Here is a 26092-nt window from a genome sequence, read left to right on the forward strand (position 1 = left end):
TTTTGATTTCGTGTTAGTATTAATGTATGTAATAGTATTGTTGACCATATTATTTACATAAAATTATCACACACATAAAGATAATAGAGCCTGTTTGAATTGACTAGAGAAAAAGAGTATTTTTTTTTCTAAAAAGTCATTAAACTCTTTTGATAAAAACTATTTTAAAATAAACTTTGAATGTGTTTCAAAAACTCAAACTACTATGAGTGAGTGTCAAACACATCAATTTTTTTTCAAAATTAATCATTTAGAAAGTTAATCCAAACACATAAAATCAAGGTTGTATTCATCTTTGTACACCCCATCTACCTAATTATCCAAACATTGACATGTAGCGAACTTTTTTTTCTTTTTTTCTTTTTTAAAAGTATTTTTATTTTTATTTGTTTATAGATCAATTTTTTTATTATTATTATGGCTAACATATTGTTTTGATTTATATGCTTTAAAGTTTGTTCAATTTTAGTTCTCATACTTTCAATAAATCTCAAATTTAGTTTAAGTTAATATTTACCGAAAGTGATTAAATAATAATGATAATTTTCATCCAAAACAATAAAATATGTAAATATGTTCTCAAAATTTATTGTGAAAATGTTATAGATAATAAAAAAAATTATATAAAAAATCAACAATAAACTAATATTAGGGACTAAATTTAAGATTTATTAAAAGTAAAAGGACTAAAAATGGACCATTGAAAATACAGGAACTAAAATTGAACAAATTTAAAGTATGAGAACTAAAATAGTATTTTAATCTAAATTGGAGTAGGTATAGATGCAAAATTCTCCCTTTTCGATATAGGAAAAAAAAATCCTTTCATACATGGATAATACTTACCTCGACACAAGGCCATTATTGCTCTAACTAATTTTCTAAAATGCGTTACCTAGTGGACCACCTTCATTAGCCACTAGAATCGACTGTCAAATAGTTTCCCAAGCCGATTAAAAAAAGGTCTACAACCAAAGAAAGCTAAAGCAACTCAACTCAAATCAAGTTGAGTTGGATTGGGTTGAAGTTTTAAAGAATCAGTCTATTTTATTCTACTTTTCGTTTAACGTGAGCTAATTTAGTTTAACCTTGTATATAAATATGTATATATTTTTAGGACTTCTCTTTTCTCATCTTTCACCACCCGCCAACCCTTTATCTATGACTTCTCGCTATGACTCTCTCGTACATTTAATGTCCCAATCTTAACGTCTCTCTTGCTCTCTCGAATGTCTCCTTCTTGAACTTCACAATCAATTCAAAGTTTGAACTTCAATCAGTAATAACAATGTTTGTGCGCCCCTTCATCCAACCCATAAATTCGAGTTGGTCAAGCGGTGGTCAGAAATGACCTCTAACTCAACCCAACCTAAACCGAAGTTGAGGGTCATGTTGCCCACTACTCTACCAACTCGAATATTTCAGGTTGGTCCAAAAAATGGTCAGATCTAACTGCATCTGATCTAAATCGAAACTATAAGGATTGGGTTTTGTCTTTCATTCCTAACCCTCTCGAATTTTCGAATGGATCCAAAAGCATCTGTATAATCTAACATATGTACAACCCAATAGGTAATAAAGTAGACCTATATAAACAATCTACATAAAAGATCTTTGTGAAGCAAGTATTTCCAACTTCTTGACATTTTCAAATTGCGGATACAAAATTTACATGTATAGTATACCTAAAGAATAGAATCCGTCTCAACCAAGGCATGTGCAAGCCAATTCAAGCTCTTCAAATAGACTGAGCTCAGAGTCTCAGACACATCTTTTACACAAAAATACATTAAACCCCTCTATAAAGCACTATAACATAAACACTACTCTCCTCAATGCTCTAAAATGGAATAATAAACCAACAAAACTTTTACTTTGAGGCTCTTGGTGCAGCCATTTCTTCCTCCTACATCGCCTTCCTCCTCTCTTTTTGCTGCAACCAACTGTAAATGATATCGCTACCAGCACGGTTGAGCGAGCATGGAGGGACTGAAGAAACCGAGGCAGCCGACTTCTCGAGGAACTGCCTCTGCTTCTCGTCGGCTATGCAAAGCAAGGAATCAGCACATACTTCTAAGGCCGATGGGGGCGGGGTTGGCCTGAAGTCCAGAAGCTTTGAATACTCTGTGATGAGGTGAAACATGTAAGAATAGACTGTGTCCATGTTCAAGCTCTCCATGAAATTCTGTGCCTGTCGTCCTATAACCTCGGCCTGTTGTGAACATACATTTTACACGTATCATTCTTAACATAGTCTCATTTCGCTCAATACTTCCCCCAATTAAAACCAATGGAAATTCTTTCGAACATATTCTAAGGGTAGATTTGGTTCATGATTTTAATCCGTTTAAGTTTGTTAAACATGGAGTTTGGAAAGCTTGAACTTGTATAATATTTATTTAGGCATCGCTTAATAACCATTTGGTTTTTAGTTTTTGAAAATTAAGTCTATTTTCTTTTAATATCTTACCATGGTTTCATCTTTCTGAAGTAAAATAGTTGAATACTTAGCCAAAATCTAAAAACAAAAGCAAATTTATAAAAACTACTTATTTAGTTTTTAAAACTTTCCTTAGTTTTTGAAAACATTGGTAGAAAGTAGATAACAAATCAAGAAATTTAGAGGCGAAAAGGGTGATGATAGGCTTAATTTTCAAAAACTAAAAACCAAAACCAAATGATTACTAGATGGGGCCTGAAAGGTAATAGAAAAAGCATGAAAGTATTATGTATTTTTCGTTTAGAGTAAACAAACCCACGTATCAGATGTAGAATCAACTTCTTAGTAGTATCTACATAAAGCTAACTTATGAACCAAACATATTTAAGAGACTTCAACTTTTAGACTTAATCTTAATTGTGGGTTTATAATTTGTATGATTTGGTACATACTATAAAGGTAGGTTTCATCAGTGAGTCTAACATCTTACACTTAAGAGTTCAGTGTTGACTAACAAAAAACAATCACCAACTTCCAGATTCACAGATTCAACCAAAAACCTTTTCTTCTCTATACAGTCCTAATGCAGGAAGAAGAGAGGTAAAGTGATAAGCATGAACCAAGAAAAGAAGATATGGAAGTTCGAATTATACCTCAGGCAAATGAGTATTTCCCCAGTCAACAGCATGCTTAATAGACTCACACATGTTAGTGAAGGGGATGGGCCAATAGTTCTTCAAAGGATCAAGACCACGGCTGAAGAAATCTTCATATTGAGGTGAAATAATCAAAGACATTGAACCACAGGAAAGAATGTACTTCAAGCTCACAGACCAAGCAAACCCTTCAGCATAGATCTTATACCTGCAGATACAGACAAACATATGGTCTGGCATGTCTATTTCTCCTGATAACTTAACAGTAAAGATGTTTATGCTTTGGTTTGGTTCGGTTTTATTTGACCATGAACAGAACCAACTTTTCTTGTAAACCAATTCCTTCTAATCAAACCAATCAGTTTGATTTAATTTTCTCGATTCAGGATTGTTTGGCATAATTTTTCAGTACATAGTTTCGGCCCTAATTTAAATTAAACATTCGAACCTTGACGTATTATGAGCTAAATTAATGTTGGGTTTCCCACCTTTCCAGCCAGGTGTTTGATTTTCTTTTTCTTTTTTAGGAAAAAGAATCAATAGCCCAAGGACTAAATTCGGAAGCATAGATACATATATGATATGACATGGACACGGCGATACACGTTTTGAAAATTTAGGACACGGGTCCAATAAAGACATATTGATTAAAATATACATTTTTTCAAAGGAAACTATGAAGGAAATTAAAAGCCAACGACTTTATGCATTTACATGCTTAAAAAATTAGTTTGATGTATGTCGTTATCATACTTTATTAGTTGTCTTATATGTTCTACTTAGTATATTAGAATATTCAACAAGTGTTTGATGCATGTCAAACAAATGTTGGTCCTACTTTGATTGTGTGCAACTAGTGTTTAATACATTTATTGCACTAACAAGTGTTTTATACATATCCAACAAGTGTCCATTGTGCAAGTGGCCAACACATGTGAGACACAAACATGCTAGCCAAACTACTAAAGAGGCGCATTTGAGGCAAGGAGTTGGTTATTATAGTCTTAGGTTATCATAGTTGCGTTATAATAATTTGTGTTCGAGGTGTAGATTATTTTAGTTTGAGTTAAAATAATATGTGTTGAGGTGTAAATTATTTTAGTTTGAGAATGAAATAGTAAATACTATAGCAAAGGATAAAAAAATGATGAATGTAAAATAGTAAAAACTAAAGCAAATGAGAGTTTTGAAATAGTGTTGACTGTAGCTAATTGGAGACTACAAAATAGTATTTACTATAGCAAGAGGTGATTATTATAATCTTAAGATAGTTCTTATTCCAAACGGCCCCTAAAGTGTCCATCCTTCTAAGGCCCAATTTTTTTTTTTTTTTTTTTAAATAATAATCATGAAGTTTTTTTTTCTTCTTCTAATTAAGTATTTAAACTTTACAAAAAAAAAAAAAATAAATAATTTTAGAAGTTTCGGGGCCAAAACGAAATTAAATAAAAACAAATATTTTTTTCGTTTGGTCCGGTTTATTTTGGTTTTACAAAACATAGACCAAACCAAACCAAACCAATAAATTCGGTTGAATTAAAATCTCTAGTTTTTTGTTTCAATTTTAATTTGCAAGGGGAAAAAGCATCCTCACCGGTGGTTGCATTGGTTGGATAGCTTGGATTGCTCAAAACCAGCTTTTGCTTCTTGTTCCCAGTCCTGCCATCAAACAGATTGGTTTTCTCAGCTCAACAGTAATTCAATAAAATCGTTTGTGTAAAATACAAAAATGTAAAGAAAGAAAGAACTTGAAGGTTCCAGTTTCAACCTGACGCATGATCTGAGCACCCCACTTTCTTGAGTGATTGCAATTCAGCAACTCTGTACGAGCAGGGGAATCAACATCTGGATTTCCCTTCCAATAAGCTCGAGGGTACTTGTCCGACCAACTTAAGTTTTTCGAGCCTTTCTTGATATCTTCAAACTCTTCCCTCCATGATCTTAAGTTCACTTCTGGCCTGCATCAGATTCCCACATCCATTAATGAAAATATAACATAAGTTTTCCCATCACATTACATACATCTGTTTGAAGAAAAATGCCAACCAAGACAGAGAGTTCCAACAGTACTATGATCAAATTGCTTCAAAAGAACTTTTTCTAGGGTGGTATATAATAATAGAGTTTTCTAATACCTTCAGCTTATCTAGTTTCTAAATCTTAAAAACTTTCTAATAAGTTTCAAAGCTCTCAATTTTATGTCTAATAGATCTCATACTAACTCTATAAACCATGCTACTCGGTGTATTATTTAAGCACTACATAGCTCCCTATGCTTGGTATGTGCTTTTTAGAATACAGAGAGTAGATAAATAGTCTCTTTTACACTATATTAAAAGTTGAGTCTAAATTATAAAAAATGCTCCAAAACTTTATCATTTGTTTTGAAAAATACTCCTCAATTTTCAACAGTTGTAATATTATCTTTGAATTCTATAAACATTTCAAAATTACTATTTAGGTAGAAAATTCGTTAGAATATCGGATGAAAAATCGATGTGTCTGAATGTTGTTCTTTTATACTTTTTCAAGTACCCTAGTCACAACTACGTCTATCTTTTGTCTACCATTCAAAAGGATGTCTAATTCAAATGTAGTTTGAAAAATTTATGAAACATCAAAAGAAAAAAAAAAAAGAAAAGAAAAGACAAAGTTTAGGAGTAAGTTTTATAATTTAGATAAAACTTTAGAACCAAAAGTTGTAGTTCAAGGATGAGAAAAATCAAATTATCAAAGCAGTGAAGGGATCTTAATTATAAGCCATACATACCATCCCCAGAAAGACCAATCGGGAAAAGGAATGTCAAAATGAGCCTCAGTCGTGCAATACCGAAACAGAGGCAACGGCATGTCCTTGTTCTCAGTCCGATTGATACTCGGTTTGTCCATACAATCAAACATCATATCCACATCCGGCACCATTCCAGGGAATCTTCTAAGCAATTGAACCAAACCCCAGATCGTGAAAATCGCCCTGCTCTGCACACAAGCATAGTACATATCAACATAAAGCCTACCTTCCACGATCACAACACGAAACGCCGCAAATTTCTGAGCTTCATCCAAGTGGGTCATCGAGATTCGGGTCCGAGCCCATGGATCCAGATCGTGATGAACCCACCGGAAGAATTCAGGGCATTTGGGAGCTGAAACAGCGGAATGCAAAGGGAATTTAGTAGCATTGTTGGTGACATAGCGGCAAGCAAGGTAAGAACAGTGGATGATTTTAACGGTTCTGGCATGGCGAGTCTCATCGCTGAAGGTCTTGGGAGGGAACAAATGCCATGGGGTTGGATCCAAGTTGTGGCCAGCTACAGTCTTGGTTTGAGCAGCGAAGTCATCCACCTGAAACAGAGCAAAGAAATGAGAAATGGGGAAATTAGTAAGAAAAGATGATGGTGACGCCCACCAGGTGTTTGACAAAATGCGGCAATGAAGAAATGGAGTTTTGAAGACCTTGTAACAAAGGAGGAAAGTGAGGGAGAGGAAGGAGATGGCGAAGACGGAGGGGAGGAGGTGGGAGGGGGAGCGGGAAGAGGAAGGTCTAGGCGGCGGAGCCATGGCGGAAATGGGAGGATTTGCATTTGTGACTGTGAGAGAAGAGGGAATTGGGAAAGGGAATCGGAATTTAGAAAAAATGCCTAATTTGGAAAGATGACTTTTTTAGAGGCTCACATTATGGTTTGTGTCCGTTTTTTCGGTTGAGATTTGTCTTTTTCTTTGTCTTTCATCAATGAAACTCATCTTATAAAATAACATTAAAGTTAACATATTACTTTTGTTTTTAAGCTTTTCAAATGTCTATGTTAATGAGTTCAATAACATGAGGATTAAGAGATTTGAATTTTGAGTTAACTCTAAAAACTTATCTTTTATTTGGATTACATGTTTCAATTCACTTGTATAAAGACGAATTTACTAATCAACATTGGTCAGTCATACGACAGTGAGCTTATTCTCAAACTTTGTATGCATTTTCCACATTGACGGATCCATAAATTTTGTTGATGGTGAGCTTTATATAATTTAGTAAAAATAAATATAATGAATGGGTTTTGAACCTGGATTTAAATGGGTCTAAAATGTAAGTTTACCATTAAGCTAGCTAGTAGTTTTGATATTAAGGCAGTTATGCATATATATATAGAACATAAAGTCGAGGGAGGTTTGTACTAAATCCTCCCTTGATTCCCATCATGCTATAAGAGCCGATCATGTCTAAAGTTATTAGTTGTAAAGAGGAGATGCTAAAAGTAGCACTAAAAGAAAATTGAGCAATTTAGATCTTGAAAACTAACAGGAAAATTGCTAGTTAACAGATACAAGGTGTTCGTCCTAGTTATTATGAACGGATCTGTCCAATTAACAGAGAAATTAGTGTTGAATTTATCACATCACTAGCAATTTTATGCAAGGATTGGTAATCGGGGATCTCTAAAATTCTATAATACAAAACTTTTAGGAAGAAAAAAAAAGTGATGATGCTTTATTTATGATCAAATTGAGATGAATGTTATATGCTAGTGAGAGAAAACTCTTTGGCATTAAATCTAAGTATCCCAAAAGAATTGATGTGGTTTTAGCTTGATACTATCAAATAATATTCTTAATTAATTAGTCAAATTATGTTTAAATTGATCTACGTATTTTATATTTCCCAATTTTAAAAATATTTATTCTAGTTTCTAAACTTTCTAAAACTAACTATTTTAGTGTTTTTTTCCCTTTTACTAATTGGATGAAGTGTTTTAGTGTTTTTTTTCCTTTACTAATTGGATGAAGTAATTTGGAATATGCATTTCTATTTTCATATAAATATACATTGGAGCCATATAAATTGAGGCTAGTATAAAGTGGATGAATGGTGATAAAATAATAACAAAAACAAAAATAGATCTTCATTTATTATTATTTTTTTTAATTTCAAGATCAAGATTGCACATACGGAGTTTCGAGTCTTGATATAGACTAAAATTTTAAAACATTCAGCAAGTGACCACTATAACAAGGTAAGTCATGTACTCTCAAGTCGAACAGACAAATAGTTGTACAAGATCATAATACATCGCAAAATGCAATCATATGTGTTTGAAAATATAGGACTAAACTAGAATTAACCTACAAGCAAAAATTTAAATATTGATATCATGATTTCAATTTATAGATAGATAAATAGATATATCAATAAGGTATTGATATGTACTAGAATTTATAAAATAAAATTATCTAACTTTTTTACTTTCATATATATCATGGATATTTATAAAAGTTATCAACGCTTATTTTGATGATGAACTCTCTAATTTACAAATATATCGACGTATTAATTTTTTTTAATTCTTACCTACAACATTTACAAATCAAATTGGAATGTGAAGAAATAATAACAAAAATCACATCTTGGCAATTTCTTTTTCCAATCACAACTTTCCCTATTTGAGACTTAAAAGGGCACAACTTTTTTATAACTTTGTTGAAAATTAAAATTCTAACCATATTAAGAAGTAAAAGATAGTTTTCATGAAGCTTGTTTGGAGTATGTAGATCATTCCTTAAAGTTACTTTTATTAAAGAAAATTATCAACAAATGACATTTATACTTGATGTCCATAAATGATTGCAATAAATTACTTTTGTCCTTTTCATTAATCACCAAGCAATGATAGTGATAAATCCTTTATCCTTCTCATTAATAATTAAAACCAATCGATGATTCTTAAAAAAATGATCTTGACATTTTAGTTTAAGGGCAAATTTCAAAAATGTAATTATACCAACCTTAAGGATAAAAATTACGTCATCAAACTTATTCGAGTGTTGAAATTAGACCACGTTAAAAAGTTTAAATTTGATCATTTGGAGTTCAATTTCTACAACTATTGAAATTTTGAGGAACAATTCTAATATTTGTAAAAATTTAAAAACTTAATTTTTATACAATTTAAAAGTTGGTATGGTACATTGTACTTTTAAAAGTCCTCAAACTTATACAAGTACTAAAATTAAACTCTTAAACTCTTGAAAGTTCAATTTTTATTATTTTGGAGTCCAATTTCTACAACTATTATAAATTTGAGAGTCCAATTTTAATACTCATCAAAATTTGAGAACTCATCTTTTACAATTAAAAGTTTGGAGGTATAGTTGCAACTACCACCCATACTTATTTTTGCAATTTTCTCCCATTATAAAAATTAGAGACATTCAAAAAACTTGGTAACCCGAACTACCAACCAAAATCGTAAGGGTTGGGTTGGGTTAAATTTTTTTTGAGTTGAGTTGGGATGAAAAAATTGAAAAAATTAAATTTCGAGTCAGTTCTCAGGTTTAGAAAAAGTCTTTCTGGATTGACCTGACCCAGTCTCATGAATATATATACCTAAGTTTTTCCTCCCCTTCTCATTCACGTTGGCACCTCCTTCAACTTCACTCTCAATTGCTCGCCATCGCCATACACTCAAGGTATCCCTCTCAGGAGTGTTCAAAAAACCCAATGACTCGAAAAAAATCGATCAACTCAACCCAACCCGTACGGTTTAGGTTGGGTTATCAACTCATTTGGGTTGGGTTTGATTCAAATAAATGAAATTTTTATAGGTTACGTTAATGGGTTCACCTAATATAACCAAAAACAACTTGAACCAATCCGAATTTATTATTAACTTTAAAAAATAATTTTTTATTACTTATAACACAATTATTTATACGTATATTGATTTTAATTTTATTTAATTCTAATATTTTTTGAATAATTTATTCTTCAACAAATCTTAAAAGTAGTTATTTTGTATTTTAGAAAGAAAATTTTCATTATATAAATTGAAATTGAGTTGTTAATCTTAATTCAATATATAAAAATAATTAAATTAGATTTTTATATATTTACGTTTTGCTTCTTTTTAGAACAAAATTTTAAATAAATAACCTGATTAACCCGAACCAACCCAACCCAACCCAAATATTTCAGGGTTGGGTTGGATTTATTTTTTAATAAGAGTTATTTGAGTTGAAAAATTTTACGACCCGAATAATTGGATTGGGTTTAAAAAATATTTCAACCCAACCCATGAACACCCCTACTCTCAATCTCATATTTCACAGCCTCTCTCTCATAATCTCACTCACACAACCACATTCAGTCTTCACTCTCAATCTTTCACGACCATGACCGTCTCCCTCTCAATCTCTCGAAAGTTGCTCATTCCTTCGCATTTTCAAGTGTTCAAGTTTCATCTTCCGAATTTCAAGTGTTTGCTGCTCACAAACCGTAAACCTTTAATGTTTCATTCTGTCTCCATTTCATTCTTCATAATTGTTGATCTTCATTCTTCGATGTTTCATCTTCCATCGTCAGATCTCATTCACCAGAAGCTGCAAATCGTAAAAGCACCTCCTAGCAATTGCAAATCGATCTCCCTTAGTGCACTATCTTTTGATCAACTGCAAATCATTCCGACCCAATTATCCAATCCCGACCCAACACAAAAATATATGGATTAGGATAGATTGGATTGACCTCTTGTACAGAATCGATGGGATTATATATTTTACCAACCTAAATTTTTGGGTTAGTCCAAAAAAAACTCTTTAACCCAATCCTACCCTGAACCCCACTAATAAAAATAAGGTTTTCTTTTTAGAATTTGATTAAGAAAACTATTTCACTTAAAATTTTGAAAACATTCGTCATAAGCTTACTTAAAAATGTATATATATAAATAAAATAAAAATAAAAATAAAAAATAAAAATAAAAATAAAAATAAAAACCCAAATATTTATCCAACACCACCATTTAACTTTCAACTGTTCTTTCAAATTTTTTTTCCTTCCTTAATTTCAATGAATTTAAGGCACGAGCTTGTGGCATTAATCTTAAAATCGTAAGCTATAGTACTAAAATAAGTATTTGTAGCTCAAGAAACAAATTGGCTACCTGAAAACTAAAGGAAATTACAACTTAGGCATGTTCGATAACGTTCCCGTTCCCGTTTCCTCTCATTTTCAAGAAAACCTACTTTTTCATGCTGAATTGAATGATCTCAGATTCACTGATACAAGTATCAACAAAAGCTATGGATCTCTCTATTTGTTAACCAAAGTTACAGAATAAAAGGGAAGTTACAAAGTTGTTTTGCTTTGTGAGATTCTGATGGGAAAATTTCAGCTGCTTCCTATTTGCTCCTCATAATAACTTATGTTGCCCATTCACTTGCTCCATTGCTATGGGAGAAGAAGCTGGCAGATTCAATTGGCATTCCGATCTGACTGTCCCGAGCAATTTTTGGAACTGTTCGTGTCCTTCTGGCATCCGATGGATCGACTTGTTCTCTCCCGGGTCGCAGGAGTCCATAAGCTGCAGCTTTCTTCTCTCTACCTCGTCCTTAATTCTCTGTAACAAAGGGAAGTAATGAGTTCGCTATAATAGAATAGACAATCAGTATTAAACATCAGATCCTGCTTTCAACTTCCAAAAGAAGCATTTTTTTTTTTCTGGAGGAGGAGTTGAAGGGCTTTCTGATCTCCTCCAAACAGCACACAACAGCAACAGCAAGCAATACAAAGCATTCACAAGGGAGAAAAATAAAAACAGGATCTAACTCATTAAAGGATCCTTTTTCATCAATTTTGAAGAGAACTGTGAGTGTTGAAGTTACGGTACTCGTGGAAACGCAACACAAGCTAACCCCAAACCAAAATGCATCCAGAAATACTAAAAGTAATATAATTTTACAGCTAGATCAGGATGTATGCTTTCTGTTTTGCCATGGACGCATCAGAACATTAGTAGTCTACACCTATTGTCTTAAAAGAAATAAGAAACCATTATTCATAAAATAAAATAAAAAACCATTATTTAGAAAAACCAAGGCCTAGCTATCCTCTCTCACAAACGTACTCTAATCTATAGCTGCCTGTCTAAAGCAACATCCATAGAAGAGCATGTTTGGAATGACTATTTAAGGGTTGACATAAACAAGTGTCCCCACAAACATGGAATTTCACCACAGTGACCACACCATGTCCATTGTCGAACTACATTCGACTGCTATTGAGAAACTTGGCCAACACTAGACCATTCGCTAGACCTTAAACAAAAAAAGATGATGTGTTTCTCTCATAACAAATATAACACAGATAAACAAGGTTTTTGTTTTCAAAAGTCTGCTCGGAAACACAGCTTTCTCCTTTTGTTTTCAAAATCCTTTACAAAAATTATGATATGAGCAACGGGTGAAAATCAAAGTTAATTGCACTTGAAATTGTTATTCATACATTCAGAAGAAACTTTCACTTGCTCTAAAGAAAACAAACTAGAGAGAGTTCTGAGAATTAAAAATTATATTCAGCTAAAAAAAGAATGAGCTAGGCTTATGAACATATAATCTATAACCCGCTAACCCCATGATTATAAGCTCGTTCCATATCGGGCCAAGCCGAAATAGAGCTAAGTTAAGACACGTTTTGGCTGCAACTTTGTTATAGAGCTTCAGCACAGAAACGTTCACCAGATCTCTCTTCTTATTCAACTAGATAAGAATATGATTACAAAATCCATAGTATGATCTTGTCCTAGAGTTGCTTTTAAATAAGAAGTTACAGAGTCCAACTACTTCAAGATAGCATCAGTGGGAAGAAAAGCAACATATAAACTACCAAAAAAAAATACATTTCAACCTTCTATAATTGTCAAGTGTTCATCCAGAGTTCAAAATTGAAAAACAAACCTGCAAGATTCTGGACTCGAAATGGGGCAAGCCAATTTGGGAGACTGTAAGAGATCCAAACAAATTCCCAAGCAATGCAGCATCCGGCACCGCCAATCCAGCCGTGAACCCCGCCGCAAAACCACCCAAAAAACTATCGCCGGCGCCGGTGGGATCAAGCTGAGTCGCCGTGAACGGAGCAATCTGCAACTGGCTGCCATTCGAGTACAACGTACACCCTTCTTTCCCGTTCGTCACAACAACAGGGCAAAGCTTCCGTACCTCATCAACATCCATAAACGGAGCTTCTTCTGCAGAGGCTTTCAGAAATCCAATTCGAGGCAACAAATGGAAGAAACCACTCTCCTTCAAATTCACATGCTCCACAGTCCCATCAATTTCATCAAACACTCGAATCAAAGATTGAACATCAACAAACACAGCATCACAAATCTCAATCATCCGCTCAAGCGTCTCAGGGAGAACCTCCCCACCAACCCCAACCGCCATTCCAAAATCAAATCTAAAATCAGGAAGATCAGAAGGCAAAATCGGAGCACAGGCCACAACCCTTTTCAGAATCCGATCTCTATGACCATCACCAGCGATTGAAGAATCGAAAAACGCACGAAACGTAGTCGTTTTCGAATTAGCCACAACAATTGGGCTCTGTTTCGTCGAGTAGGCGAAATCTTCCCCCACCTTGGAAACAGTGAGATAAGGAACCGATAAGCCATCAAAGACCGTGGAAATGAAGGAGGCGGCGCCGCCTAGGGACTCGGTGACGACATGGGCATCGCGAATAAGGAAATCGTGGCAGAAATTGCCAACGATCAGGGCACGATGAGGGAAATTGGGAGGTGGGTCTTTGGAATCGGTCACCATTTGGGGGGAAATAAGAGAGAAATTGAAGAAAGAAGAGGAATGTGTCGGTGGGTATTGGAATCATGGGTGGAAAAGGGAAGGAAAAGGGGGGCTAAGCCGCCATGGGAGGAGGATTTTGAAGAAGAAATGAAAGAGAAGAAGAGGATTTGTAATGGGAAATGAAGGAAATTTGAGGACAGGAAAAAAGAGAGTCGTGTAAGACGGAAAGAGCGGTGGTGGCAGAGAATGGCGACGCGCGCCGGTGAGAGATTTGGATTCTAAAGGGTTTATGTAAAGGTTTAATTTGAATTCTTTTGCATGGAATCCAATTCTTCTGTTTACTCCATTATTTAATATTTATCATTCAATAAATCGACAAAATTTTAAATAAATAATATAAAATATAACAGTTTTCGGTCTCATTTTTTTTACCCTTTAATAAAAATATATTTTATGTGCTTTTAATGAGTTATAACATTATTTCAAGAACAAAAAATTGGTACTTGAGTTAGATCTTGGTTTAAATTTGTTAATTTTGAACATAATAACACCACCCACTTGTGCAATCATACTTGATTTTGTTTAATGCTTGATAATATGTGGTAGAAATTATTTTGATACAATTTGAAAGGTGTACCTTTTTTAGTTATTATTTGGATTTCTCATAGTGGAGTTCTATGTTATATATTTAGCACACTAACCTATTTTATTTATGATTAAATTATTAGTATGAACTTTGAGTTTTATTTTTATTTGATTTTTAAACTTTAAAACATTAAATTCTTCAACTTTCACTTTTGTCCGATTGATAATTGAACTTTCAATTTACCTGTAATGGATCATTAATTTATACTTTTTTTTAAAACTAAGTTAGAAATTTATTCGGCACAAAATTCGATCACAAAGTTCATACATCCATAAGATATTATTATTATTTATTTCAATTACCTAACAACAAAGAAGAAGTATTGATTATTATTTATTACTCATACCGACAAAAAAAAGTACATTATTAATTTACTACCAAACTTCTTGAGTTTTAGTTAAGAGGAGAAAAAAATAGTTTTTTTTTTCTTTAGATGTCAAGTTCCACATTTTTGAAAAATTTAAGATTGTCATGAAGTGGACATCTAAATTATAGCATTCTCTACATGGAGGATATCTTGAAAGTTTTAGATACCTTCTTGAAACATGAATTTTCTAGATTCTCGAATTGAGAGCATCTTCTATTTACTTTTTTAGCTTTTTTCATATATATATATATATATATATATATATATAATCACTCCTTTATTTTTTATTTTATAATTAAAATAAATATGGTAAGTAATGTATTTTACTCTCTTGATTATATTGTAGTCATTTTTTAGATAGACGTTATTTAAACTTGATTATATTATAGTCATTTTTTAGAAAGACATCATTTAAATTTAAGATTAAATTAATATTTTTTATTAAAAAAATCTTAAATTGCACTCTGTTGAGAAAAAATAATAAAATAATAAAACTATATTAATTTTAAAATAATTCAAATTGATAAAAATAAATATTTTATTTAAGTTCAAATAACAATACATTAATTATAAATTAAAAAAAGTGGTAAGAATGCTTGAAACATTATGTAAATCTAAAACATTCTAGAGTAGAAATCCTATAAAAACAAACACAGTTATCCAAGAATTCATGGATATCTTCAAAAACATTCCCACAAAATAAACATAGTTATTTTAAGTATACCGAACATCTATAATTCCAAATATCTATGATTCTGAACATCTAAAGATTTCAGATTTCAGTTATCTACAACTGTCTGAAAATCTGAATATTTCAGATTTAAGGATATGCCAACTTAGATGGTTAGTTGATTTGCCAACTACTTACTTGATGTTTCTTCTTAAGGCACAACAAATGTAGAAGTGGTCATGCAAACTAGAGCATTGAGTTATGATATATACCAACTAAAATATTAAAAATTTGAATCTTCACCCTCATTTCTTGATGAACCAAGAAAATGTGAAGGTGTTGATTTAAACTTGACATTTCAATAGAATGAATGTCTTAATTGCTCATGTTAGCCATACGATAACAAATAATTTACCCACTAAACTATGCTGGAACTAACATCCAATGTCTTATTTGAAGAAGATCAAAAGGCAAATTTGAAATCAGAGTGCATATTATACCATTTAAAAATTTTCTCCCCAATCAAATGATAAGTCATCACAATTACCTCATCCTAATGTTCTAGCTTCGTCATTAAAATACTTGACCCAACTGAAACCGTACAAAAATAGCAACAAATTGCCCAAGTCCAACTAATTAAAGGAATCCAACATAATTTGAAAAGCTTGAAAAATAGTTTCATACCAATAACCAGTAGCTTGTCACAGTTCTTGCTTGGTGATAACCATTTGATTTTTTAAAAATCAAACTTATAAACACTAGTTGCACTTATTCGTATTTTTTATCTTTGCCTATATTTTACGAGTATTTCAAAATCCAAACCAAGTTTTGAAAAAAAAACTATAGTTTTCTAAACTTATTTTTGTTTTTAGAAATTGACTAAGACTTCAACGGTTTTCTTACAAAAGATGAAATTCATGATCAAGAAATTGTGAGAAAATAAGCATAGTTTTCAAAATCAAAATGGTTACCAAATGAGTCCAAATGATTGAATATGGTTTTTTTTTAAAAAAACTATCTTTTGATCTCTAAGTTTTGAATGTAGTTTCCATTTGGTAGATAAGTTTGAAAAAGTTTATTTTTACCCTCTTATGTTGTGTAATAAGTTTTTATTCGGTTTCTTGGTCTCAAAATGTTACACTCTCATTATCCTCCTTTTACTAAGGAGCATTCTTCTACTTGAATACTAGAGAGAAACAGATTAGAAATAGCATACCTGATGGAGTGGCCATCCGTCCTTTGAGAGGTGGGAATCTGAAAACACAAGGCAGAAAAGGCAGAGAATATCAATGAATGGCCATAACACAATGGTCAGATTGGGAATCTAATACTACTTCAAATTCACTTCAGCACTTTTGAATGGGATTCCAACAACTGCATTCTCAACCATCGCCGCAACACTTCCTTTTCTAATTCCCACGCCTTTTAATTTCTATTGCTCAAAGGATTAAAGGAACCATAATGAAACCCTTCATTTTACTAAAGGAAAAGGAAATGGCAGCCAACGCCAACGAGATAGACCCCAGCAGCAAAATGCATTCAATATGAGCTGTTACACATGAACTAGAAATCTAAACAGGATCTCATCGTACTTGGAACATAATTTGGTTGGCCAGGGAAAACTTAAACTAAAGAGGCCCCTTCTCTATTTTACAAGGAACGGGATTTGGGTAAACAAATATATGGAGAATGATGATAACAGTAGCTACTGGCACCTGCTATCAAATTCGGATCTCTTGTTTATATCAAACCAAATAGAAGGTTAAAATACAAATATTGCTAGTGAAATTTATATGACCTAAATATTTTCACTTCATTACAGCAATTGCACAAAGACTTGGTACATATCCTTCTCACGACCGTGGTCATTGCAGGGATTGCATAAATCAAGACCAGTAGAAAATCTACATTATTTACCAAATGCCACACTCATGTAAGTTATAAATGCCACATGATATCTGTCAACCTAAGCGAATTCCCCCCATGAAGGTCCTTGGATCGGGACAGTTGCCCGAAAACTGAGCTTGTGAGAAGTCAAATCCAGGGTTCTGCAAAGAAATAATAAGTGCAGATAAAATTTCAAGATTTCATTACATAACTGACACTTGACTTGGGACTTTCGAAATTTTGTATGAAAAGAAATGTGTTCATGTATTTCTTGAATACGTTACTTTTCAATAGCAGGACAAAAAAAGGCTTAACAAGTAACAACACTGCCACTTGGGGATTTATAAAACCAGCACTGCCACTTGGGGGTATACTAAAAGCAATCATTTTTCTTTCCTTGTTACAAATTAGAAACATCTTTTGTATAGCCTTTAATGGGCCGCTTTGTATCTTTAATATCTTTGGATATTTCATTCATCACTGAAATTGTTTCTTATCCCTCCCAAAAAAACAGCACCCAATCAAATTTTAATAACTAACAAGAATCCTACATCAGCCCCATCCATAATAAATGAACCACTTCCGTGATACTATATGAATAATAGAGCTCTCTTGTATCAACTACCACTTTCAAAACATTGGCTCAACCATCCTACAGCAGTTGATACAAGACCGGGCACTCACTCTCTCTCTCTCTCTTTTTTTTTTTTTTTTTTTTTCTTTCTATTTTCTCTTTTTTCATTACGAACCCATGAATGTGTTTGCTTGCCAAGGGGATAATGAATCTTAAGTAGGTGGCCACCATAGATTGAACCATTCCCTATAAGCCTCTTATTATTTTCATGACCTTCATTGGCCAAAAGGGCCATGGTGTTTGGCCAAAGCCCTCTCTTATCAATAGCAAAATTTGAAAGATACGGTTCATCTACCTAGCATTAGTTAAGATAAATTTGAAGATGTTTGAGTTTACAGAAGAAAGGAGAGGAGGATGCAGGGCCTCTAATACGCCGGGGGTGGGGCACAACTGCCGCTCACACACCGTGACTCAGTCCACCAAAAGTCTAGATTGTAAGAACATCTACTCATTAACATTGTGTAGGAAACTTTCCATGCTTTTCTCATCAGACGTTGTAACAATGTGAATTAATGTCATTATTGTCAGACACGTTAGCCTTGCTCTCTGCTGATGAGCCACATTAGGCTCATTTCAGATATCAACGTCAAGCAGTTATGACATCTCACCAACTATTCACTCAATAAAATAAACTATTTACTCAATAAAATAAAATCACCCAATCATGAGCACCAATAACTCAAATAATGGTATCCCCCATGATCCTAGCCTCTTAGGATGAAAAATCGATCTGGATAACTTGAAACAACTGATCTCTGAATAAAAATGATAAAAACGCTCAAGAAAAGAAACAAATAGTACATAAATCAACACAAACATGGAAAGCTCAAAAGCATAAGCATATCTTCTAAAATACATCAAACATATAGAGTATAATAAAACTGACCTCCTCTTGAAACCTCTGGAGCATAAGACGCTTCTGCTCAAGATCAGTGGAGTAAGGATCAAGCTGACCCTGACCCTGAATGGGAGAAGCCCATGTCTGACCTTTGTCCCTCTTCTGCAGGGTAATGTGCATTATATCATCCTCTGCCACACAAAATAAACAAAACAGTTACCTCACAAAAGAGACACCAATAATCTGGCTGATTTAAAAACTATGTTTTCCTGACTCCTCCAGCTGAATTCAGTCCCATGAAATTTATTTGGTGTTAAAAGCTAATACCCAAGATTCCATTTAGTCATTAAAGCAAGGATTTGCAATCACCTAGGGTCCAGAAAGAAGAATCTGTCTTCACAGGGCATGTAAGCTCGTGCTGAAAATGAATGATCGAAAGCAATTGGTACAATCATAAACGAAGCAGTAGATCAAAACTTCAAAATTAAATCTATGAAAATGCCAACGATACCAACATTGAGAAAAGGAGGATTCCCCTTGATGCCAACCTCGACATGCCTAGACTGAATCTTGCAGTAGAATTGCTTCGAATGAACATTTGGAGGCAAATTAATATAAATGTTAACATCCTCCAGTGTCTGATCCCATTCAAACACTTTCTGACCTGAAAAACCACGTGGAAACGAGCATAAAGATCAAAAGACTCGTACAACAATGAATTCATTCATTCAAATTGAAAATTCAGAAGATCAAATTGATAAGGATGAAGAGAAAACCGTTGTGAAGGAAGCTATGGCGCTTTTCTGGAGCCAATTTCTCTGCCATCCCTTTAGGGTTTGCTTCTCCCCTTTCCCGCGAATTTCACAGAAGCTTTTCCTTTTTCCTAACGAGAAGTTCCGGTCTAGCGGAAGCTTCTGGACAACTAGATTTTGTTCTTGAACCGGTCCGAAAATTTTTATTAAATAGGGTTCATATTTCATCAAAACTTAAGGTTGCATCTCAAATTCTATTAGCAAATAAATATTTGATTTGCAGTTTGAATTCTATTTTCGAAAATTATTTTCAGATTTCGTGATCAAATAATATAAATTTTAATTTTTTTTTTTATATTTTCAGTATATTTAGATTTTGAATTTAATATTTTAAAATACAAAATTATATTAAAAATAATAAAACCAATAACAAATATAGATCTCATCTTATAGACTCAATTATTTTTTTGTTATATTAAGATATCTAATATATTACATATTATATATTATATGATATTAAAAAAATAATTATACAAAAATTTTATCATAAAATAAGTTCATAAATTAATTAGGAATGGTTTATATTCAAACTAGTATGTAGCGAGTAACTAAATATATTTTCAAACACATTTTGAAAAACTATATAAATTGGAATTTAATTTCTAAATTTGATACCAAATACATATTTTTTGAACCTGTTTGTTTTCAGATTTCCTACCAAACAAGTCTTAAATTTTTGTAAATTGAAATTCATATAAAAAGCTTTTCTAGAATGTGCTTTCATTATCCGTGTTAGTTTTTTTTTTTTTTTTTTCCTTTCTTTTTCAATGTTAGGGGTCTTATATTTAGAGATTATGATTTTAAATTTTTTTGGATTTTATCTTATGAACAATTTCCAATTAATGACATAAAAAGTAAAACGAGAAAGTGCCTCCTTAGAAAATGATCAATGGTACTCTGCAAAACCCTAAAATATTTGCAATTCTACTCCTTTAAAGAATGACTAAACAAAAAAAATAAAAGTTGGAATGCATTTGTTTAAATAAAAAACATGAGTTCATATTCATCAAAATTTTGCATCACCACTGAAATTGACAAACGATGACCATACCTCATTTGTTTTCACCAAGTTCTTTCAATTATTTGTTGTGGGGTTTCTTATTTCCTTTTTGGTGTTCTAGGTCTTATATTTAGGTATTTTGGCTTTAAACCTTTTGGGTTTTATCTTAGGAATAATCTCTTATTAACATGCACAAAAATTAAAACGAGATAGGAGCTCTTTAGAAATTGCTAATATTATCCTAATAAAATAAACAAAAATTTGACAGCGTTATTTGGCCAGTCGGATTTTGTCACCCAAATTCAGACCAAATAATTTAACCATATCCACCGCAACAAACTGCTAGTCTTAGTGACAAGACTAGGTTGAACACAAGGAGCTCTAGAATTTCTCAATTAAACGATTTAAAGCCCGATGGTAACCGAAATGGGGTTTTCTGAAATTGTTTTATTGCAAATAAACTTAAATGCATAAAATAAAATAAATGGATGAAATTCAATTCAAGAAAGACTAGCTTGGGTTATTATAGAATTCTCGTTACTAGAGTGAAACAATTGTCTATCCCTAACCAAATTGATTGAAACAACTAGTCAACCCGACCTAATTAACTAATTAGCCCAATTTAAATCTATGAACAACATGCAAATTCAAGTTGCCCTAATTGCATTAAAATCTAGGGTAAAGTTAGGTTGAATATTTAATAGGAACAACCTTAATTGAATTTTTTGTTGATACGATTTTAGGTTGGTTAGAACAATACTCATCTAAATTTTGCAAGCTAACCTCACCTGCTGCTTTTAGTTGATTAACACAACATTAAATATCACATATCAAATATCAATCAAAAGCGATAATTATAAAATGCCCAAGTGTCCAATAATATAATCATAAACACTCAAGAATAGAATCGAATCCGAAAACTGCAATAAACTAATTCGAAAACTCACAAATACATCAAATAGGTAGAAAATCTCAAAATCCAAGCTAGACAAAATTACCTTAGCCTGTAATATTCATATAATTGCAAAGGAATCATTCTGATACATCCTACTGACCAAAAAGAGAACAAAAGATGAGAAGAATCATGTGAAAGTTGGCTGGTTGGCAAAATTTTGAACTAATTTAGCAAAATTGTATTATAAAAGTGGCAGAGCGTTGCAATGCTAGACACAGCGTAGCTACGCTAGCTTTTTCTTGGCGTAGAGTAAGGCATAATGTAATTACTATGATGCATTACATTTTTCATCGATCATGCACGTGTTTTCTTCGTCAAAATCCATATTGTAATCACGTTGGGATTAGCGTTGTTACGCTCAAAGAAGTGGTGATATCGAGTCTTTAGCATAAAGCACGAACGTAAAGGTGGCTTCGTTACGTTGAGCTGATTAGATGCATTCTGTCTTTCAGTGCAGAGTTACGCTCAGTGGAGGGTAATTACGTTGGCTCCAGGGGCTTGGTAATTTATCTTCTTTAAAGTCCGGATGCTCAAATTAACTCCAAATTACTTCAAATTAACCCTGAATGACTCCAAATAGTTGATTCTACCTCTTGAGTACTCAATACCTACAAAATAGCATAGTAAACATATAAAATCCATAAAGGAACCTAAATTAAGTTAAGAAAAATAGCACTTTTACGGTACTATCAAACACCCTAACTTAATTCTTGTTCGTCCTGAGCAAGGTAGAATAAAACCACACAATCATACACATGATATGCTCACCCAAATTGCATGGTTCGTTACTCAAGCCTTAACAGTCTCTTAGGATTTAATTTGCCCTCAACAATGAAATCAAATTATGATCAATCAATCAAGCAAAATTTTAAATTAGTTTTAGACTTATTCATGCAAGGGTGAGTTCAAAGTCCTTCTAATTAATTCCTAAGTCTGAAATGATTTTAAATGGCCCTCAATTTGTTTTTCCTCTACACTAGCTCATGCACCAACTGTCAAGCATAAAAACAATTAAGATGGTAATATTTCAACTAAGGTGCCTGGAATTTAACTTTAGGGATCCCTAAACTTGCATTTATTTTACCTAAGGGCATTAGCTTTCACAAAAGACTACAGGGAACAATACTCACTCTTTTCTCGCGAGTGTCATAATTAATCACAGCAAGGTAACTTTTTCTACTCCTAGTCATGCATAACATTACAAGTTCATTTTTTTTCTTTTTTTTTTTCATGATATTTTCTTCCAATGAAAACATATATCAGCTGATTTTTTTAATAGGTATATAAATCAATTTTCTCTCTCAGTATTACATTATAGCCCATCATGTGAGTGTTGAGTTGATACCCTATCTCGTAAGGTCCTGTAGTTTGTAAACACTTGTATGAACAAACATTTTCTGTGATTAATAATATATGATATTTTATTCACTTCTGTCTATGAAATATATAATATTTTAGTTGCATTAACCACAAACCAATAAACTAAGACCCATGGTTATCATTGTAACTTAAACACGTATGTGGGACATACAAGTGGATCGTGTTTAAGTGATAACCTAAATAGTTTGTAGTATATGGATAAGGTTGAGTACTTTATCCTTGTGACATTATGAGTATGGCCCGCTTTGTAAGTGTTACAAATGTTGTAAAGTGCTATAAATGATCTGATCTTGATCATTCATGTATTAGACATGCGATCGGGGATATTCTATACAAAAGAGTTTGTATAAGACTAAACCACGAAATGTTTAGTCTTGTTATATAACGTCGTTCATAATTGAGACTTTCATTTCACTAGGATGACCATAGGTAACATGACCTTAATCTTGAGTGAGTTGTGAACTCTTGCCTATGAGGACGGTTCTTTGATTTTCATGGGTGATAGTGGAATGAACACTCAACTGCATCATCACAAATGCGATGGATGAAAAAATCTATATTCGATCTCCCCTACGCCTAGGGCGTTGTCTGGGGCTCCTGATCTTACTGTGCATTCATGCAGCAAGATTCAGATTGAATGAACATAGAGGGAATGGGGGAAGGCATTGAGAAATTGTTAAAGTTGTTGTGGCTAGATCTCCGACTCAACAAGCTTACCATTTTGAGGACTCGTCTGATTAGGGAGCTGGGAACTACACAAGATGGAATTCACTCCTTCCTCGAAGCAGGGGTAAGTAGATAAATTGCTCCCTTAAGGGCTGATTTCGAGTCTTGAACAATGTGGCACCACACATTCTCTTGGTCCGGGAGGGGTTTAGTCATAGTGGGACTATGATTTATTGTTCATTAGATTGATTAGTGGTACTTAAGGAGTTAGATGTAATTACAGGGGCAAAACAATAATTTGGCCCATCTATACTTACGAGCCATTTGTAAAGGGTCCTCGTACTAATGATTGTTTATATCCAATGGACACAAAAATATATTTGTAGTACAAAGAATGTAGCTTTCGGTCTTTAATGGAGTGTCCGACAGTTAACAGATGGTGCATAATGTGATTAAAGAGTTTAATCCGTTATTCACGCACCGTTGGAGCTTCAAGCTACAGGTCCATGAGGTCCCCTTGGTAGCTCAATGGATTTAAGTTGAGAATCAGTTTTTTGGTTAATTTGAAATGTTCAAATTAACAAGAGGGAATTTGATACAATTAAATTAATTCAATTATATATGATATAAATTGATATAATGTATTTGATACATTATTGCTTAATTGGAGGAACAAATATTTCAATATGATTCAAATATATTTTCTATGAATAAGCTCCATAATTATTAAATTTAATATAAATATGATTTATATTAAATGCCATAAATTAGAGAAAAAATACTATGGTTTATATATTGTATATGATGCAATATTAAAACTATAGGTTATAAATATTATATGATAAGTTATCATAGTTATTTATAATTTATTAATTATTTGATAATTATCCTTTTTCTCTTTAACCACCCCTTAGTGAGTAGTTATTTGGTTTTATGGTAAAAGTGAGATAAATAAAAAAAAATGGTTTTTATTATTCCACACGTGACAAGCGATTAACAATTGAGTATCTACACGATTGCTTGAGAGACTATACGATAGCCTCATTATCTACACGATCAAGAGACTTGTCTATGCAATAGACTTGTTCATCTACGAGATAGTGTTGTTCATCTACTCAATTGTCTTCCTCCTCAAACTCTAAACTTTCCCTCTAACCAAAATTAGTCAAAGCCCATTACTCTTGGATTCTAACACCAAGAATACCAAGGCCACTAAGTGGTAGTGTCCCAGTTGGTTTGAGGATCGAGTTGTTGCTTGTTGCTTGTTCAAGGAGTGTTCGAGTTGTTCGACGCATTCGTGAATGAGTACGTTGGAGGGATTATCTTGAAGAACAGTTCTTCAAAGATATAATCTCTTAATCCTTGTTTTTATTTCGAAAGCGTGCTATAATTTAAGATTTATGCATAATTTGTTCTTGTATGACTGTAAATGTATGCGTTCAATCACATGGGATTTGGACGATCTGTTTCCGCTCAAAGGTCCTCTGTAAATAGAGTTTCTTCAATTGGTATCAGAGCCAAGTTGTGTTCCGATTTCCAAATTCCATTTGTTGTATTGAATTTCGTTTACAGTTTGGTGAGTTTTAAGTTTTTGCAATGCGATTTAAGTGTTAAATGTTTGTGAATGTTGTTGATGGATAATTTCGGGATATTTGTCTCTGTTTAATGCTTTCGTTTTATTTTTACAAAAGTTAATTTGTAAGGGCCCCTGCGTTTTTGGACATAATTGCTTACAATCGAGTCTGTATTCTTTTGTATTTTTAAGTCGTTCGTGAAGAAGCTTCAGATGCAAGAGTTGCAATTCGCTTCAAAGAAGAAGATGAAACGGTGGTCGCATCATGTAGCTTAAACTAGATGATCGTTTAGATTTGGCTATGCGTTCGTGTAGAACTGTTCTACTCGATCGTGTAGCATTTGCTAAACGATCGCATAGCTAATGCTATACAATCATGTAAAGTGTTTATTCGATTGTATTGCGTTGGTTGCATGATCATATAGACAATCGAGGGTAAACGATCGTATAGTATTTGATACTCGACGCAAGGCATGTGCGTTAAACAATCATGTAGGCTATCATGCTCATCACATAGTTAGTAGCTACATAATCGCATGGTATACATTACTCGACGCTTGTTACTCGATCGTGTAGACTATCATGCTCATAGCATAGTCGTTTGCTACATGATCGCATGACATGCGTTACTCAAAGGATGTTGCACGATCGCGTGGACTTTCATGCTTATCGAATAGTCCAAAGCCACGCGATCATTACTACACAATCGTGTACATTCAACGTTCGTTGCTCGATGATCAGAGGATTGTTACACGATCAAGTGATGAAGCTTCAAGGCGGATGATTCAAGACTCGGTTCACCTATTCGAACCGGTTGACTCCAACTTTTGTAATAGATTAGCATTTCTTTTCCGATTTTGAGATACACTATCCCAGTCCATCAGCTTTTATTAAATGATGTGATGTATGTTTATATTATATGCCAATATGTCATATAGTTTTAAAACCCACCATAGGTTATGCATTTTTTCATGCATCATCTTTATATTATAAGTGTTA

At 33.1% G+C, this 26092-nt stretch overlaps 3 protein-coding genes across 3 annotated transcripts; all 3 read right to left on the minus strand.

Annotated features, from left to right (window-relative positions):
* Window positions 1-1613: 1613 nt before the first annotated feature.
* Window positions 1614-6747, minus strand: LOC120082750 (O-glucosyltransferase rumi-like protein (DUF821)). Its single transcript, XM_039038036.2, has 6 exons — window positions 6553-6747; window positions 5867-6441; window positions 4865-5054; window positions 4691-4755; window positions 3094-3304; window positions 1614-2212 (listed from the first exon to the last, which is right to left on the minus strand). The coding sequence occupies exons 1-6, from the start codon at window positions 6655-6657 to the stop codon at window positions 1907-1909; spliced, it is 1452 nt and encodes a 483-aa protein (XP_038893964.1). The 5' UTR covers window positions 6658-6747; the 3' UTR covers window positions 1614-1906.
* A 4255-nt stretch (window positions 6748-11002) lies between these two features.
* MIK (pfkB-like carbohydrate kinase family protein) lies at window positions 11003-16602 on the minus strand. Its single transcript, XM_039038459.2, has 2 exons — window positions 12823-16602; window positions 11003-11486 (listed from the first exon to the last, which is right to left on the minus strand). The coding sequence occupies exons 1-2, from the start codon at window positions 13684-13686 to the stop codon at window positions 11280-11282; spliced, it is 1071 nt and encodes a 356-aa protein (XP_038894387.1). The 5' UTR covers window positions 13687-16602; the 3' UTR covers window positions 11003-11279.
* Window positions 16603-17031: 429 nt separating this feature from the next.
* On the minus strand, window positions 17032-19662 carry LOC120083000 (HSP20-like chaperones superfamily protein). Its single transcript, XM_039038460.2, has 5 exons — window positions 19484-19662; window positions 19223-19371; window positions 19077-19125; window positions 18756-18898; window positions 17032-17396 (listed from the first exon to the last, which is right to left on the minus strand). The coding sequence occupies exons 1-5, from the start codon at window positions 19530-19532 to the stop codon at window positions 17310-17312; spliced, it is 477 nt and encodes a 158-aa protein (XP_038894388.1). The 5' UTR covers window positions 19533-19662; the 3' UTR covers window positions 17032-17309.
* Between the last annotated feature and the right edge of the window lie 6430 nt (window positions 19663-26092).

This window comes from Benincasa hispida, chromosome 8 (assembly GCF_027475165.1).
Source record: "Benincasa hispida cultivar pf3 chromosome 8, pf3_genome.v1.1, whole genome shotgun sequence".
NCBI classification, from domain to species: Eukaryota; Viridiplantae; Streptophyta; class Magnoliopsida; order Cucurbitales; family Cucurbitaceae; genus Benincasa; species Benincasa hispida.